Source organism: Chlamydotis macqueenii, chromosome 1 (genome assembly GCF_036417535.1).
Source record: "Chlamydotis macqueenii isolate bChlMac1 chromosome 1, bChlMac1.mat, whole genome shotgun sequence".
Classification (NCBI taxonomy): Eukaryota; Metazoa; Chordata; class Aves; order Otidiformes; family Otididae; genus Chlamydotis; species Chlamydotis macqueenii.
This window is the reverse complement of record NC_141556.1, coordinates 67,991,260-68,005,064: the sequence shown is the minus strand read 5'-3', so window position 1 is coordinate 68,005,064 and position 13,805 is coordinate 67,991,260. Positions and strand designations below refer to the sequence as shown.

General features: G+C 39.2%; 1 protein-coding gene across 4 annotated transcripts in view; it reads right to left on the bottom strand.

The window, feature by feature from the left end:
• ERC1 (ELKS/RAB6-interacting/CAST family member 1) overlaps positions 1–13,805 on the bottom strand; it is a 294,214-nt gene that overhangs the window by 218,672 nt on the left and 61,737 nt on the right. For all 4 annotated transcript variants that reach the window (XM_086755609.1, XM_086755591.1, XM_086755602.1 and 1 more), the window contains exon 3: positions 6,556–6,972. In XM_086755609.1, coding sequence (XP_086611735.1) covers positions 6,556–6,972 — 417 coding nt within the window. The remainder of the gene's footprint in view (positions 1–6,555; positions 6,973–13,805) is intronic.

The following is a 13,805-nucleotide window of genomic DNA, read 5'->3' as shown; positions in this document are numbered from 1 at the left end:
CTTAAATTAGCTTTCCACTTGTTAATGGTATTTTCAATTTTTTTTTCTTCTACTGCAAAGTTTCACACTTGTGGAAACAAAATGCCAGAAACTTCATCTCTACTGAAGAAAAGTGCAGAATAGCATTAATATCTCCAAGGAAAGCGTACCTAAGCTGTAATTTGTAAACAAAGCAAATTATGTAATACATATTGACAAAAAAAATTATCTAATATAGCAGAATATAATTCCCAGCCAGATTTCTGCATTTCTAAATTGTTTCACATAGTTTTTAAAATCCCATCTAAGGGAGATGGAGGTGCTAAAATGAATAGTTTTTTTAACTCATCAGAAAGATGTCACCTAGCACGATGGTAGTTAAGAATTCTAGTTACTGAATCCATCTACTCCAGCAAACCAAAAGTTCTTTCTAAAAGTCTGTCTTGCAAAATCTTGTAACTGGACAAAAGTGTTCTTTGAGATAACTCTAATTGCTCCAATTAAAATTTCTAAATCCTTCTCTCAGCCTGGAGAAGAAAAGGGTAAGAAATTTAACACATGCATGGAAAAAGAACTTCTTTGCAAAACTTGTCACTGTTAATTAAAATCTGGTCTGATAAGGCAAACAACCTTTCTCTTCATCGAGCATGGTACGTCTACACGGCACATCCATCCTTTCTCACTAAGCTCCTTCCTGCCACTCCTTGGCCGTCACAGTATCAAGTTCAATAATTTGAAGCTAAATTCAAGTATATCTATGTTATAGCCTAGTGTGCCTGCTCACTGCTCTGACAGACATCTACCCCAAGTGGAGATACAATCAAGAGCGCTCACAGAAATTTAGTGTTACTTCCTAGAATAAAGTGAGCACTGTTCCATTCAAAACAGCTACAAACAGGGATCAGTTCTTGTAATAAGGCCATACTAGATAACTGTAATACAGTTCACAAACAGGACTTTGTGGGGCTGCCATTTCAACAAACACTGAAGATGAAAAGAAATAATAGCTTTTTCTGCCATAGCCTCTTTCCTTAAGTTCATTGTAAATGAGTGCCCTTATGAATGACCCATTTCAGTAACTGCTCTACATACAAAATCACTCTTTATTTGTTAAGCACTACATCTCTATCTCCTTAATGCAGTTTTGCACTGGGTTGTATTAAAAATCCATCTTGTTTGAATGGGTCCAATTATTTCCAAAGGAAAAAAAAAATCAAAACTGTAATTTACTACCAAACACAGTTTTTGTGACACAAACTGCAAAGCTGCTGTTGGTTTCCTTGCTGCACATCACCGTAACTTGCAAACCTTGCACCTAGAACTGACTGTTGAAGCAATTTTCTAGATAAAGAGTCTTCTTCCTGATTCCGAATAAAAGGCTGTAGTCAGTCATCTGTCCCAGACCTGGATTCACAGTTCAGAGAATAACTCTATTTTTTGTCTATCAGATCAAATGGCTGTTTCATTCATTATGATGAACTATGTCGCCATTCTATTACATGGATATCTCAATGAACACCTCACCTCACCTTCCATACCTGCTTAGCCTCAAAGTTTCAGCCAACCGCTCCCTTTTCCCAGAAGAATGCTGTAGCTACAAGATCACAGCTTAACTGAAAGGAAGACTTGGTTTTGACCTGTTACTGGAGGTACTGACAACAACCACTTACAGCCTGTCACAAGTCACTTGCAGGACTTACACATCCTTCTTTATAAATATGTGGTAAAATTGTCATGAAGGATGAAGAACTAGCACTGTGCATGACATCTGCTCCATCTTTTCAGGAAAAGCCAATAGCCAGAGCCACGTATCCATCTACAGGACTCTGGAGATATGTTATACAAGGCGTGATGGGATTGAGAGCTCCACAGGTGTATCGAGTAGATACCAATAAGCACACTGCCCAGTGAAAAGAAGATAATACATTTGGGAACTTCCCCTCATAGATCTGCCTCAGTTCTTACGATTTGAGACATCAAAGGATATCCCTACCTGAGCAGGAGAAATGCAGCAATATGTCAGCATATCCTGAAGACTGCAATTAGTATATGCCATAGCACTGCTGTGAACACAGAGATATTTGGCTTGCAAAGTATGTATGTCCAGTAGCAACCCAGAGACAAACAGGTCATCAGATTAACTACAGTTGTAAAGTCTATGCTTATATCCCCTGTGAAGGGAGTAAGACAATGGTACAGCACTGCCAAAGTTGTTTGGCAAATATCTGACAATAATACGCAACGAGGAGCTTCTTATTGCTCCCCCTGGGTAGAACCAATACAGATAGTTTTGGTTTTATCCTTTCTTCTAGACAGATGAGAAATTTGACCTAAACATTTTTCTCCAAAAACTCTCAAGAAGTTACCTCTTTATTGAGTGTGATGCTAGAAGTGTATGATTTCAGTTCTTTCTTCAGATATCTGTTCCTAAAGACAGATAGTAATGAACAAATAAAAAAAGAAAGGTTTAACCAAGTTGGTGTAATAATGTTGGACTGTCCTTACGAATCATAGTGTGCCCATACTATTCTAAACGTCTAGAACACCAGGTGTTGATACAGTTACATCATATCCTGCCATAAGTTGCACTGATATTTGGTGTATCTATTACTCTGTGTAGCTGAGAAACACACATTTTTACTTAGCGCATCTAGCATTTTGGGAAGGGGAGCGAGCAGGGAAGTTGTCAAAAAGAGCACAGCAAGCTTTGTTATCTTTAGAGCTATGTGCTGTCACTGCCATCACTGATAATTCTGCAACAGGTGAATCTGGAACAACGAGGTGGCAGTTAATGTAACTTGGGAGCTATTCTGGAAGCTGTAGTCCAGCTGCTGGATTTCGTCAAGTATTTCTTGCTGGTATGATAATAATTTTGTTTCTGAAAGTTAAGTCTAGGATGCCAACAATAATATGAATAATTTTCATTAAGACTTTAGAAGGGATAGCCAAAATAGCAGCCATCTTTTTATAAGCTATGAAGCTTAAGTTTGTTTTCTAGGTAGAGGAATGCGATGCAGCCACACTGTTATCCGCTGAAGCCAGGGCATCCAAATTCACGTCTGTATTCAAACGCTCAATGACACATTTAATTTTTAATTATTTTGTGTTAATGAGAGACTGTCCTCTGTATCAGCGAGTTGCCAAATACGTCCTATGCTGGACACATGATCTTTCCTATGGACACTTATGGAAAGATTGCTTGAGTTTCCCAGAATTCAGGATATTTGGGAAAAGCCCAAGAGAGTCAAATTGCTTATGAAGATACCTCTCACTGTCTGCAGGAGAATCCATTTCATAACCCAGATATGAAAGACTGAGACAGTGATCTGAGAGATGATTAAAATATGCAATATCTTCTATATGAGAATGCTACAGTTAAGTAGCATTGCACTTTTCAGTGTGGAAAAAGAGAGAACTTGGAACGGATAAGACAAATCTAAAATTGTGAGTGGCACAGTCTTGGTAGTGAGCACTCATCCACTGCATCTTCCAGTGCAAGAGCAAGAGGTTGTCAATGAAGCTACTGTGAGACAGGTTCAAACCTCAAAAGAAATGAGGCAGGTTCTTCTTGCAACAGTGAGCAGGCCTGTAGAATGATTTACCAAATGATGCTACAGCTGCAAAAGTTTATATGGGCTCAAGAAGACACTGAGCATATACTTGCACGGCAGATCCATGGAGGATACTAAACTGACAAGTCACAAAAAGTTCAAGAAAACCATCATCTGTAAATAGTTTGCCTTGTTCTTACCCTTTCCTGAGTGTCTGCATACAGCCATGATGTGAAACAGAACAGTGGACAAAAAGGATCATTGACCTGAACAAGCACAGCTATTCTTTGGTTGTGATCTCATCAGAACCACAACTCTGGGGGCTGTAAGAACTTCCTTTCCTTAAGAAATTAGTGCAATCTTCAGTACAATCATAGTAATAGCAATAGCTGAAGAAATCAATGAATTCACATTTAATTTTCAAGGTCAGATTGCTGGCCACTGCACCTGCACTGTCTGTCTGAGAAATCATCTGAATGAAGACCTTGAGTCGCAACATCATGCTTCCAATTACACGTAGGCTTCAAAGTTGAAAAATTGAGGAATACCTTTTTGTTTCAAGACGCAGATTTTTATTATTATTCCCAGCAAATATTTCTACCAGAAGTCTAACACTCTCGTGAAGTCAGAAACAGTACCAGCGGATTCTGGTAGCTCAGAACTTTACCTTTAGCTAAGATGCTCAAAACTGTTAAAGTTTTGCTCTGCTTGTCTGATGTGTTAGAACATAAACTACAAATGCTGACCTCCCAACCACATGCAAATCCGTTTGAGATACTGCCTCCTTTAACAGCAGTATTTAAAGAAGAGTTTAGCATGCCTTTCCGATACGAGAATACTAGATACAGAACCATCAAGAAAGTACATGGATTTCCTCAAGGTAGCTCACAAATTCCACAGTTAATATCTGGGGTAGCAAAGGGCTAAAGTAACCCAAAACTATGCAAATACAGAAAAACACATAATAGAAGATTAGCTGAGGAGGGTGATGTAGACACACCTAAGAGGTTCTGCACAGAGACAACTTCCAAATGTGGAACAGTGACAGCAACTCAACCAGATCCTGCAGAGCAGACCAACTTAGTGCTCAGGAAGTCAGGTGCACTCAGCTACAGCTCAGCAACATCGCCTGATTTTCTCCAGCCTCCCAGAGCCCCAAGCATAAGACCTGAGTTTCATGCAGACAAGTCTGAGTTCAGTTAGCTCAGTCTAGCTCAGAGCTCAAGGACAAAACACAGGTACTAACAAAATACTTCCTGATGTGACCCAGTTCCATAAGGAGGTAATTTGGCATCTCTGCACACAGCACTATGCTTCCAAGGCTACTAGGGTGCTCAGCTTCAGAGCTGGATCCCACACCATATCAAAGGCTTGAGCTACAAACTACAATACATCCAGCTTGCTCTTCTCAATGCACTACAGCCGGGTGAGGAGCAAGGAGTAATTAATTTTAAAATGTTAGAAAAACAGCATTTGCACTTTCCAAGTCAGTAAGTCATCTCTACTGTCTCCAGGAAATCTTTAAACATAAAGGCTAGGTTTTAAATGATTGATGATTTCCAGGTACGTGTGAATGAAACAAGAATTCTTATCTCTCAACATCTACTCATCAATAGCAGAAGCAAAAGTAACTGCATGCCTAAAAAATTACACAACTCCTGCCAGCTTTTCATTTGTGCTGCTAGACTTAAAGCAGAAACAAATGGAAGCCATTTGGGGCTCTTCCTGAAATAGATACAAGAATTGGAACAGAATTGTCATTGGTTGCTAAATAAAGGGAAAACTGTAGTGTAGAAACTCTGGAATCATATTATCTTCACTCCAGACACTCAAGAGATTACTGCTCTAAAAAAATAAATCTGGCCTAAATCTGGCTCAGAAATGCAATGGGCTCTAGCTTTCTTATATAAATGCTTGCAAGAGCACAAGTACAATGGGTTAGGCCATGGAAAACATATGAATAAAAGGTATTAAGAAGTATTTATTTGCTGCAAACAGTCATCTCAAAAACCTCTGTGCCAGACCTTGCTTCCCTGGCTTCTTAGACAGGGAGCTTGAATCTTGTGTATGTGTCAGGCTTCCAAAAAACGCTGAACCACAAAGTAGTCATACAACGCCCAAAACAGGTCATTAGATTCACACACACATATTACACACGCATGTATAGCTATTCGTGCATTCAATCTACAGATGTACCTAAAATAATCTTTACAGAAAATCTTATTATTAGTGAATACACGCATATACATACATACCTGTGTATGTGCACAGCACATGCTGAATTATTAGCCTTTTAGAAGTTAATATCAGAACACTTTAGGAGGCTGGTTGACAAAAGGAAATGCATTGAACAATATCAAGAAATTTTGTGACACTGGCTACACAACAACTCATTTATTTTTCTTTATTTTTCTTATATGTAGCTTAAATTTATTGCAATTAGTTTAGGATGATTAACAGTGAAGAATGTCTGCCATTGTACCCCTTTAAGGTGCGATAAAGACTAACAATCTTTTTTCTTTTCTGTTTTCAGAGGCATGAGGGGAACAGGTTGCTATGCATGCAGCAGTGTCCCTTTAAGTAATCTTTTTTTTGGCTGTGCATCCAGGGCAGCTAATAGTTTTATCAAATACCCTTCACAGCAAGACGACTGTTTCCATGGAAACCGTAGAGCAATCATCCATTACTCCTGCAAAGATTTCTCTCAGCTCTCTCCTAAACACAGGTAGCTACTTTCTCTCAAACTAAAATAAATGGAAGAATGAATTTTACAGTCTGTGTGACAATTCACTTCCAGAGCATCATATGGAGGCTACCGGAAAAGTGAGCCTAAAGCACAAAACCCCAGAAAGCACATGCAAGGAAGCCATAAGGAAGTTTTAAAACAGGGATAAATTCTGTCAAGTTTGCAATGTAAAATATTGCCTATAGAGAGGATGGAAGATTCTTTCCCTACAGCTATGAAATGGAGAGGAGACAGAGAAGAGCTTAAGATTAGAAATGAATGCAGAGCTTGGTCACTTACCTCTCTCAGCATGTTGTTCTCTTTTTCCTTCTGTTCCAGAAGGCTCTCCAAGTGGTGCACGTGCATCTCTGCCTCAGCCAACCGTCTTGTTCGCTCATGATCTTCCTCAGTGGCTTTTGCTGACAGACCTTTACTCTGCAGCATCTCCAGCAGCTTTTTTATGGACTCATCACGTGCATTTAAGGTCTGTTTCTGTGTCTCAATACGCAGCTCCATCTCTTCTAAGGTTTTACGTAGCAGGAAGAGTTCCTTGGCCTGGCGTTCGTGCTCTGCATGAAGTCGTTGAAAGTTTTCCTCTGTCAGCTCTGCCACAAAGGGCTCACTGGTTCTAGAGCTGCTGTCCTGCTGGAACAGCTGGTTCAGGTCCCGCTGGATCCGAAGCTCATCTTGGAGAGCCTGAATAGTCATCTGCATATGCTAAAAAAAATAAATAAATAAAATCAGAGGGCTCCCTCCAGTGGAGAAATAAAGAGTATGAGTCGTGTCAGTCCTCCTGAACTACCAGTCAAGAAGAAACTGCAACACTGACAAACCAACATTGTTTTTGTGAAGGCAGAATTGAGGTGGAACTGGGTTATACTACAGAAATTTCAAGTCCCTCCTTCTGTGCCTGGCAGAAGTTGCTTAACACTAGAAGCTTCTTATTCGCATGACTCTCCCACTTCCACCAACTTGAATGAGTCACTATTTCAAATGGGAAAATGTCAGTAGGCATTTGTCAGTAGGCTGTGAGCCTAAAATATTTTTCCCAAATGTTTGCCTACTCTATAGAAGAACTCTGCATAAGAAGTTCTAGACTAGAATTACTACCTTAACAAAGCAGAGGGACATGTAACTATTAGAATTTACACAAAATGTAATCTATAACTTTAAAATTCCACATGAGTTAATTCCATTTGTATTCAAGAAGCCCTGCTTATCCACAGCCCAGCTGTGTGTTGTTCCTCCAGCTAACAAACAAATTCCCACATGCTTCCACCTGCCTCTCCAGTTACTGCCACTTCAGCATTTCCTTTCTCCCAGGCAAGAAAAGAGCTTCTTCTGAACAACCACATCATCTACTAAACGAAATTACTTCCTCTACTCAGTGTTGTTTCAGAATCAAACTTGGGTTATTTATAAACATCAATGGACTAAATCACCATAGCCAAACTCTCGCATTTTTACCATCTGATCTGCTGTGAAATCTCATTTCAGGTTACACAGGCAAAAACTGTGTCTCAGACCCCTAGAAATTATCTCCCCCAAAGCTGGAAGAGCCTCCATGCAACTTTTGGGTCACAGAACCAAAACCTATTACATGATTCAGAAACATGATATGAAAAAAATTTCAATACCAGTGACAAACAGTATTCATTGGCATCCATGAGTCTGTTAAGTAAGGACATAAAAGTTTGGAACACCCGGCATAAATGGTCAGCAACTGCCTTGAATTCAGTTTCCCAGGAAAAATGGAGAGGTGGGGTGAGAGGAAGGGTTAGCAGTGAGCTTATGAATTACTATCACTGTTCTCCGAACTATTCAGCTGAGAACAAACTTAATTATGTGCAAGGTAAATGGAAAATATGCCATAGAAAATTATTCTACGCTTTTGACACTCACTCCTTTCCAACATGCAAGATGTATGCCAAATAGGTTATTTTCTCTGCTTTCCAAATTTTTTTTATTATTTTTGTAATAATGGAACAATATTCTTTATTAGTTGGCACCATAGTTAACATAGCTTGTCTTCTGTATCATTTCAAAGAAAACATCCTTTTCCCTCTGAAGGAGTAGACAAGTCCTACTAGCTTCTCATCCATTTCTTAGACTTTACTTTTAAACCAGTGACTATTCCAGAAAGGTAGAATATTTTCCAAGTTCATGTAATACTAGCCACTGATAATTAATCCTATTTTTAGGATCTGACTAGAGAACTCAATCAAACTTGAAAAAATACTGTTGAAATTGTCTGATCTAGAAATAAACAAGTAAAAATACTGAGCTTGGCTACATCATACTCTGCTGAATAAGTACCAATGATGCTTTTCTTAAATAGTTTAATAAAGGTAACATAACTGAAGTCAAAGCAACTATGTTGAACCTGTACTTTGCATGAAGCTTATTGCTCTTATTTCAGACCTTGAGGATTCCCTGGTTTTTTTCAAGTAATGAAAATCAGTCTTTAAGCCTCACTAAAAATTATAAGTACACTTGCAAATCAGAAAGGTATTTTTCTGAGCACAGTTCTCTAGTAAGTCTCTTGCTGGTTATGCCCAATGTACTTTTCTCTTGACCAAGCTAAGCCCCTTCAGGCCCACCTCAAAAGTAAATCTTAAAAGGGGAAGGTGCAAAAATAACCTCTTACCAGGTGTTCCTCTGCCTCCATTACCCTCTGTGGGGCAACTTAAAGCTTGTTAACTGGGCTCTACCCAGGGATGAAGTTTGCCTTTCATTCAGCAGCACAAAATTTACATCTGTAAGTAGGAGAACATGATTCGGTCTTCACCTCTGCCTAAAAGGATTCAAATTCACATTTCCCACACCTTGGTAGATTGGTTAGATGAGTTTCCAGCCTCCAGTATGACAACAGCCAATGATAAGTTCCTGCTATTTGGTTCACAAGCAGACCTGTTGTTACAGTCTCAGGCTAATGCAATGTACCTATTGCTACACTGGTGAGTTTGGGAACCTTGCTGCAGGCAGCTCTTTTCATCTCTCCCTGTTGAAGCTTTTCCATTTAGCATAAAATATTTTAAAATTCAGTATGCCTGACAGAACATACTAAAGAGAGCACAGTTTCTTATTCTAATTGGTAGAATACACAAGAACAGAAAGACTTGAATAGCAATTCTTCCAATTAACTTCAATGTTTATCATCTTGCCATTCCAAAGGAAGTGGGGGATGTGCATTTTAACATACGCAGAGAGAAAAAGGCATTCAATTGATACTGTACAGCCAAGACCTGTATTCTAACCCTACATTTTAGATAAAAAGGAGGCAGCCATTACTACTAGCACAATTTTGAAAGAAAGGATTAAATTGTGACACGCTTTTTAAAGAAAGGATTTCCACACTCATCTTGGCAAGACAGAGCTTGACCTACCAAGCCAGAGTATTTAAGATTCCAATACACTTTTGTCCATTTGTTTTTGGTTGCCTGATTTAAGCTACTCACACTGCAGATACTGTCTTTGTAACTACCGTAACCAGATACATAATTAATCCCATACTTAATTCAAGAAGTCTAAATGCCTAAATTAGAACTGTGGGCTCCACAACACAGGTGAGACACCTGGGCACTGAACTCTTCTGTAGTTAAGTTCTCCTTAACATCCTGGATTTAAATTCTAAGTAGGTTTACCAGGGAAATTACTTTAATTTTTGCAATACTAAGAAAAAATTCAGTACATTCAAGAGATGCCTGTCAACAATCAGCAAAAGGGAAGAGAAGAACATACTCTTTCCCAGCAACAAGGGAAAATATTACATACAATTATATGATACTGTGTCACAGAAATATGTCACAATGAGGTAGGAAGCACTGTTACATTCTGCAAAACTCAATGACTTACTTAAAAAAATTTCTCCTCTTACACTGGGAGAACACTGAAGACTCTCATATTCATGAGCAAGAGAATATGGAATGATGGAAAGGACGGGAAGAAAAAGAGAGGTCCTACTAGACTACTTAGTGGTGTGTTAGAAGTTCTTCAGCCTGGGAGATGAAGGTTCAAGCTCTTACTCATCATCTTCGTACACGCCAAATGAGGTTCCAGTCAGTAGGCAATACACTGTTCTTGAATGGATCTCTAACAAGATATTCTTACAGAATTGACCGAGAGAGATTCTGCTTCGTACAAATATCTGAATATTGACTGACTTTGGAATTTAAACCTACATCTCTCGCATCCCAGTGTCATAAAGGTAAGATGAATCTTGGCTCAAGATCTTTGTCTGAACTAGCCAAGAAACCCCTTAGTATCTTCCAAGCTTTAGTGAGCATCCCCAACCAAGCTGATTCTCTGCTCAGGGGTTGATCTCATCCCACTCTTCTCTAATTTCTAATCAGAAATTCCACTCTGCAGGGAAGAAACTTTTTCCTAATAGAAGTTTTGCTGAAATCAGCAGATTCAATAAAAGTTTCTTATAAAAATATTATTGACAAACTTAGCTACTGACAATTTCCTGATTACTTCTATGGTTAACCCACAACGCCAGTACATCCTGTACTGAATGACAGCTTTATGACGTACATGTATTTGGCAGTTTTCTGGAAATCTGCTCAGTGATCAAGCTGTTCTTCATGTAGAAAACAGTAAGTGCTTTGAAAGGACAGGTTTGTATTTTTTATTACATACCACATATTTCTGCATTTAGTTTTCAGGATCCAACCCAAGGATAAAGAAAAAATAAAGAAAAAGACAGATGTAATTTGTTAATTGACCAAAAACCAGGTTTCTGAAGATGCCAGTTTACAGCTAATCTCTTGTTCAGCCAACTATTTTGACAGCTAGGAAAAACAGACAAGCTTTCAGCTTCAAAAGCTCTTCCAGGTCTGAAATACATGCACTTGTAGTATCCATGAACGCTGCCTTACTTTTGTTTTTAGATCATCGTGACTATAATGCTACTACTCTGGAAAGAGAAGACACCATAATTATGATGTACTTTATTTCAGGACAATTCAGCAAGGTCTACCCTCAAATGTACATTAACAAAAAATGACAGAACTTAGAGGTGCTTTTCTTGCCAGCAAATCCGCATGCACAATCACAAACTTTTGCATTGTGATGATTCCTCTCATGTTCTTTACAACGAAAGCATTTCAAACGTTTGTGAGAGGATGAACCACATTCAGCTCAAAAGTGATCACATGCCAAATGCTAGAATAGGATTTGCTCCCTATGGGAAATCATTCCCTCTCATTCTCAAAGAGTTAATGTTTTGGCAGCGTTTCTGGGAAATAGATTCTGCTGAATGCACCGCAGAAGCAAAGGCCTGGCTGTCTGAAGGAGTCCCTGCTGACATTCAGCTGCAGCCCACGCAAAGAAACTGAAAAAAGGGCTAATGTCAGGTGTCCAGCAGGGCTGTGACGAAACAGAACTTGCTGATTCCAGAAATGCTACCTATTCCCTGTAAGATGGATCAGGGGATTCAAAACCCTTATTTAAATGGAAATGAACGGGTGATTTTTATAATGTTTCGCTTAGATAGAAAATACAGCTATGATTTTAATAGGATTTAATTTGTGAGAGTATTGTATTTTTAAGACAACCATACATTGTATTATCTCTGAGACAGCAGAAGGGTAAGATGGTAAAAAGTGCTACAATAAAGAGCTTAAGTTGTCAGTAATACATCTGTTAGCTGAACTAGATTCACACAAAATGACTCATTTGGTTTAAGGGGGCAGTGTGCAGCAGCCTACTTCCTTTACCCTTGTCTGTACAAAATAAAAACAGAAGCAACTGTGTGAAGGATTTCAGTGATGGTCCAGGTAGGGCCACTGAGGGAAATTACAAGCTTAAGAGTGCGGGTTGTGGAATGCCACAATGTCCCAACTACAGACCACGCGGTGGCATGTGTGAGGGATTTCAGTGATGGTCTGTGTAGGGCCACTGTGGGAAATTACAAGCTGCACACAGCTGTGAGAACGCAACTTTGGAGAGGGCAGCTAGGAGGGTTGTTATCTCAGAGAGGGGAGCTAGGAGGGTTGTTATTGAGCAGTGTGTTGCTGCTATCCGGGAGCCGCTGTTAGCCAGCAGGGCACGTACTTGGCAGGCCTTGCTGCATGTGCTGGCCACGCGTGCATCAACACCTGGTCAGTACTCTGCCACTGAATCTGCTGAGGGGATAAATAGAGGCGGCTCAGCACAGAGAGAGAGAGAAAGGACCCAGAGCACACTCTACGAACAACAGCGGACGCCCCGAAGGTGCTGCGCCTACCTCCCTTCTCTGCTCTGACCCCGCTGATCATCCTCCTCCTGCTCGGCGGTGTCTCCAGCTTAGTCGGGGTGGTAAGACTCTCACAAAGGGAAAACAATACGCTGGTAACTGCTTATGCTAGGAACTGTAACTGCTTATGCTGGTAACTGCTTATGCAAGGCTATAATAGAGCAACAAATACTGTTGTGCTTTAGAATATCATATGTTGGGTGAACTTTGTGCATAGGAATCCTATGAACCGGGTACAGCAACCCAGCAGGAATGAATTTAAACTCCAAAAGTAAGCAGATCAGAAACAACCTAATAAACCTGTAGCCACAGAAGAACCAAAACTACAATGCAGTCACCTCATACCAAGTGTACAGGTACATCCATAAAAAAGGCTGCAAGGTAAAACAGAATAAATGCAGTACTCCAGTTATTCAGGGGTAATGTCCACATGAAAGATTTTACCGATGTTAAACATGAAGCAGCTTATGTTACAAGAAAAAAGTAAGCTATTTATATTTTCAAGGAATTAAGTATGTATATGGGCAGTTTCCATAGAATACCGGAGGCACAGTAAAAACATAATATATTCTCAAAAAAATTTTGCACTTACCTGTGTGATAAGAATAATATGATTAAGCACAGGCAAACCTAGTAAACTTCTGAAAAACATCAGTTTATCCATCAGTTTTTGAACTATGAATATAATTCTGACAGTTTTCTGGCTTCCTAAGGGATGAATCAATTTAAGCTCTGTGGCAGCTGTCACAAATGGTCTAGTAGGTAATAGAAGACAAAGGAAAATTATTCCTGAAGTCATACCAGTTAGTCCCAGCTACCACATGTCTAAATTTCCAAAGCTACATCTCCATTACTAGTTTAGTGTACTTCAAAAGCTTTTTCTCATGCAAATCTTTCTAGTATCTACATCTCACATGCTCTGAGTGTCAGCATGCTATGATCCCGAAGTGCAGAAACTGGATTATTTTAAGTGCTTTTCATCTTTCTTGAGAACAGGCATTTTGGAATTAGGGCAAATGTTCAGAATTTCTCATTGGAATCAACAATTTCTATATTGATTTTAACCTCCATTTCCCACTAGGCTGTCCAAATTGGGTTAGCATTACACTACTTAAATACCATGTTTTATTTATATACAAATATGAGCTTTGATTATTTGCTCTTATGCTACTATAGAAAAAAAGTATCCTTGCATCTATGCAGTTTAACACATTGCAGTAAGAGAATTCTTTACAGTTTCTGTCTCCCTTGTCTGACAAGCACAAACTTCTTTTGTCACAAACTGTGCTGATAAAATGGATCCTCATGTAAG